At 33.3% G+C, this 4,447-nt stretch overlaps 1 protein-coding gene across 1 annotated transcript in view; it reads left to right on the top strand.

Annotated features, from left to right (window-relative positions):
* Window positions 1–424: 424 nt before the first annotated feature.
* Window positions 425–4,447, top strand: part of LOC107663134 (1-phosphatidylinositol 4,5-bisphosphate phosphodiesterase beta-2-like) — a 39,498-nt gene continuing 35,475 nt past the window's right edge. The window contains 4 exon segments of the mRNA XM_016453293.1: window positions 425–550; window positions 841–918; window positions 3,399–3,467; window positions 4,187–4,324. Of these exon segments, the coding sequence (XP_016308779.1) occupies window positions 467–550; window positions 841–918; window positions 3,399–3,467; window positions 4,187–4,324 (369 nt within the window). The 5' untranslated portion in view covers window positions 425–466.

Here is a 4,447-nt window from a genome sequence, read left to right on the forward strand (position 1 = left end):
TTATGCTGATTATTTAAATAAAAACAAATAGGTGTAAATAGTTCATAATAAATTATAACGTGAAATCTGACCTGTTTCATTTATGTATGACTGACAAATATGCATCACACATTTCTTAGTTTGTTTTGTTAAACGTGTGTAATCCAAATGCATGGAAATTTATATGAAATTATTCATATACATACATTTTAAATTCAGGCCTAAATATATACATTCTGTTCTGGATTCTTGTGTCCTATGCTGCTCTATAGTTTGGTTTTTGGCATGCTAGCACAGATAGGTGGTGTAAACCTGAGCAGGGTGGGTCCGGGCCGCTCTTGATGCTCATTTGCAATGCATATTGAAGGCTGGACGTCCTGCCGGCTCATTTTAGCCGAGTTTTTAGCCCAAACTCCTTCATTCTCACTGGGGACAATGAGTTCAGGACTGGAGCTTTAGACCACATTACTGTGGTGATCCGTCCAAAATGAATCGAAACCGCTACGCGCTTCAGGAGCCTGATGTCAAAGAATACCTGGTGAAGGGAGACAGGTTCACAAAATGGAAAGAAGTAAGTGGACGGGATCAGAATTAGGACTCATATGAACACACGAGATTCGATATGGATTCATATTTGACTGTACGACAGGTGCTTTTGGTCCTGATACTGATAATTATAAAAATACATAATTATCATGGGACATTACTGATTTTTGGAGGTAATATTTGTCAGTGTTTAATGAAAACAGGCCTCTTTGACCAGTTAGATTTACGTTTCTGGTCCATTTCTGATGTTTATATTCTTAATTTGTATCATGTTGAGAGATATTTAGTGGTTTAATGATTAAAAACTCTTGACAGGACTCCAAGAAAACCACACCGGTCACCATGAAGATGGATCCGAAGGGATTTTACCTGTATTGGATCAATCAGAGCAAGGTAAGATAGGAATTTGACTGTTTTTCTGCTGCTTCTACCAAAAAAAAAAAAACATTTTTTTTTTTTTTTTACATTTATAAATAATTTACATTAAGTCTATTTTGTAAGATCTTTATGTGTCACCTGAACAATATATACAAAACCTATCCATCTATTCACTTCTTACATTTATGCATTTTTGTTTTACATTTATTAGTTAATGTATTCTATATAATTTGTAAACCTTTTTTATCAGCTGAACCAAAATATACTAAATTATTGACCTGAAATGCCACTTACACTCACAAAAAGTAGTATGGTACAGTGATGGTAATCCCACAGTATTTTGACATTTACTATGATACAGCATGATATATTATGATACCATATTTATGTACCACAGTATTTACTTCAAAGAGCACCATCATACATGTCCAGAAACTACAGTATTACCATATAAAGTGTCCAACACACCATAATAGAGTCTTCTAATGTTTTGCCCTTTAAATAAATGTGGATAAATGTATTTAATTTGACACTTTTACTTAAAAATAATATTCTGTTTATTTTTATTTTATTTTTTAAATATAGTTTCCATTTTCATTTATTTTTTTGTGTATTTTTGGCATTTTTATTAGACTTTTAAAAGCATGTCTATAGTTTTTATTAGCTTTTTATTTCAATTTTATTTTATTTATTATTTATTTTTGAATTTTTTTAAATGTAATTGATCTGTTTATTTATTTATTTTTTATTTATTTTAGTTTTCATTAAGTTTTAGTTTGTTACTTTAGTACTTTAAGTTAAACTAAACGCTCTTGGCAACTAGCTGAAATAAAATAACTTTAAGTTTTGTTATACTTTATTTCTTTTCGTTTTAGTTTTAGAGAATTTTAATAGCACTTATTTGTCACTGGCATTTACAATCACAAAATCACAGCCAATATTTGCTGTTCCATTATGACTGCCAGTGGGAAGTGATTTGCTCTAATAGCTGAAAATATTATAATTTGATAATGCAATGATTATGTATATATTTTACATGTTAAATATATTAGATTAATTTTGCAATGCCCTGCCTGTTATGAGAGTAGCATCAACCAAACATAATATTCATAAGAGCTGCAGGCCTCCAGCGCGCGCGCGTGTGTGTGTGTGTTTGTGTGTGTGTGTGTGTGCGTGCGTGTGTGCGTGTGTGCGTGCGTGCGTGTGTGTGTGTGTGTGTGCGGATTTGTGGGTGTAATGTGTGTAGTAATTCATTCAAATACATAATTATTTATTTATATACAGTGCATTATATACTGTACATTGCTGATCTGTGTGCGTGTGTGTGTGTGAGTCTGAGTGAATATTGATTTGTGCTGATGAAGGTTTGCAGTGTGTCAGATCTCAGATCTCTTTCAGCTTCTTCTGTGGGCAGAGAAACATTCTGGGTTGCTGGATATAAACATGCACAGATCTGACAGCATATTGTGTGATTAATGTACATTCAAACGCATCAAGCTCATAATCATCAACTTTGTTTTTATCAATGTTATGTGGATATAAAGATTCAGTTCACTTGGGTTTATATGATTACTTCTTTATCTTAAACAAAAAGCATATTTGGGGGTCAATACATCCAGGCCCAAAATCAGATTTTATTGTATGTATTACTAAAATAGTACTAGAGTACTAAAATTAAGTAAAACTTAAATTAAAAAAAATTAAAGCCATGTATGTATGTATATATGTATATGTGTGTGTGTGTGTGTGTGTGTGTATGTGTGTACCTGGTATTTCATAGTCTGTGTGCGTGTGTGTGTGTGTGCGCGTGTGCGTGCGCGTGTGTGCGTGTGTGTGTGCGTGTGTGTGTGTGTGTGTGTGTGTGTGTGTATATATATATATATATATACGATAGTATTTATTCATATTTTGAATGAGCTTTTATTTTTATATTTCATAACATAATCTATTTGTAAGTGTGTTATGTGCTTTTGTCATATTTATTTATTTATTTTTTAAATATTTCTTAGTTTATTTTTTATTTTGGTTTTAGTTTTAGTAATTTTAATACTTCAACCTAAACCAAGGCAACATTTCTAAGTTTCAATTTTTACTTTTTAAGGTGTATTTATTATTATTTTTAATGTAATATTTTAGCTTCATTTCAGTTAACAAAAATAATTTGTAATAGTTTTAGTTAACAATAAGAAAACTTCACACAACATAATGTGATTTGTAAGGTCTTGTTTGCAATTATTGAAATAATTAGTTAAATAATATTTTTTTTGAGAGTGTTTGCCCTATTCTTTATTCATTTTCTGTCTCCTCATCCATTGCATTTATGCTTTTCTTAAAACATGAAATTATACATTTCATCAGTTCATGTGCTCTCCAGGAATCGAACCCATGACCTTGGCGTTGCTAACATCACGCTCTACTGTTAGAACAACAGAAATTCTGTATCTTATTCTGTGTATTATCTGTGATGTCACATCCTGTGTCTCTCCGTCCCGCAGGAAACTGAGTTTTTGGATATCGTCACCATCAGGGACACAAGAGCGGGAAAATATGCCAAACTCCCTAAAGTATGTGCCCTATCCATGTTATGTAATGTGTTTTGTGTTGCATAACTCAGTTTTCTTCATGACTAAACAGACCTGCCGGCCTTCAGACGGAGTGTCAGTGTTTGAGTGCACTGTTGCATTTGAGCATTTGTGTGAATTTGCCTTGCAAACAGCAGCGTTCAGCAGAAACATCCACTTACACAGCAATCACATCAACCACAGTCAACTCATGTTCACATCGAAGAACCACAGCAACTACTGACATACAGCATTAACATTCAAAAATGATTTCATCTCACAAAGTTGTTGGTTTTTACATTTAGATTTATGCATTTAGCAGATGCATTATCCAAAGCATCTTGCATAATTTTAAAATACTATTAGATAGGGTGTTATTGATGTTATATTTTATATATTAATGTTTCTATATAAATGAAATGGTGTTCTTTGTCTCTCTGCACACACACAGCTGTTGACCTCGCGTTTCTCCCTTCACACATTTGCATGAAGCCGGATTTGTTTGCCGGTCTGGGTTGTTCTTGTTGATGGCTCATGTATGGAAAGCAGACGTCATGGATGAGATGTTTAGAGTTTTCCCTCCTAAACGTCACTTGCTTTAACATTTTGATGTTTGATGCAGTGACTTTCAGAAATCAGAAATCTGAAGTGTTGTTTTAGGGTTTAGGTAGACAACGTTTCATATTCTCAAGCAACGTCTTATGATTTTCTTCCTCTTTCAGCATCCAAAGGTTCGTAACGTCTTCAACATGGATTTTCCTGACAGCCATCATCTGGCCAAAGCGCTGACCATCGTGACGGGACCAGACACCATCAGCCTCTCCTATCACAACTTCTTCGCTGCTAAAGAAGTGGCTCAGGTAGCATACTTCATAAATGTGTTTAATTTGAACCATAATCACATACTTCAATACATTTGATAGATAGATAGATAGATAGATAGATAGATAGATAGATAGATAGATAGATAGATAGATAGAATG

Source organism: Sinocyclocheilus anshuiensis, unplaced genomic scaffold (genome assembly GCF_001515605.1).
Source record: "Sinocyclocheilus anshuiensis isolate Anshui unplaced genomic scaffold, SAMN03320099.WGS_v1.1 scaffold767, whole genome shotgun sequence".
Taxonomy (NCBI): domain Eukaryota; kingdom Metazoa; phylum Chordata; class Actinopteri; order Cypriniformes; family Cyprinidae; genus Sinocyclocheilus; species Sinocyclocheilus anshuiensis.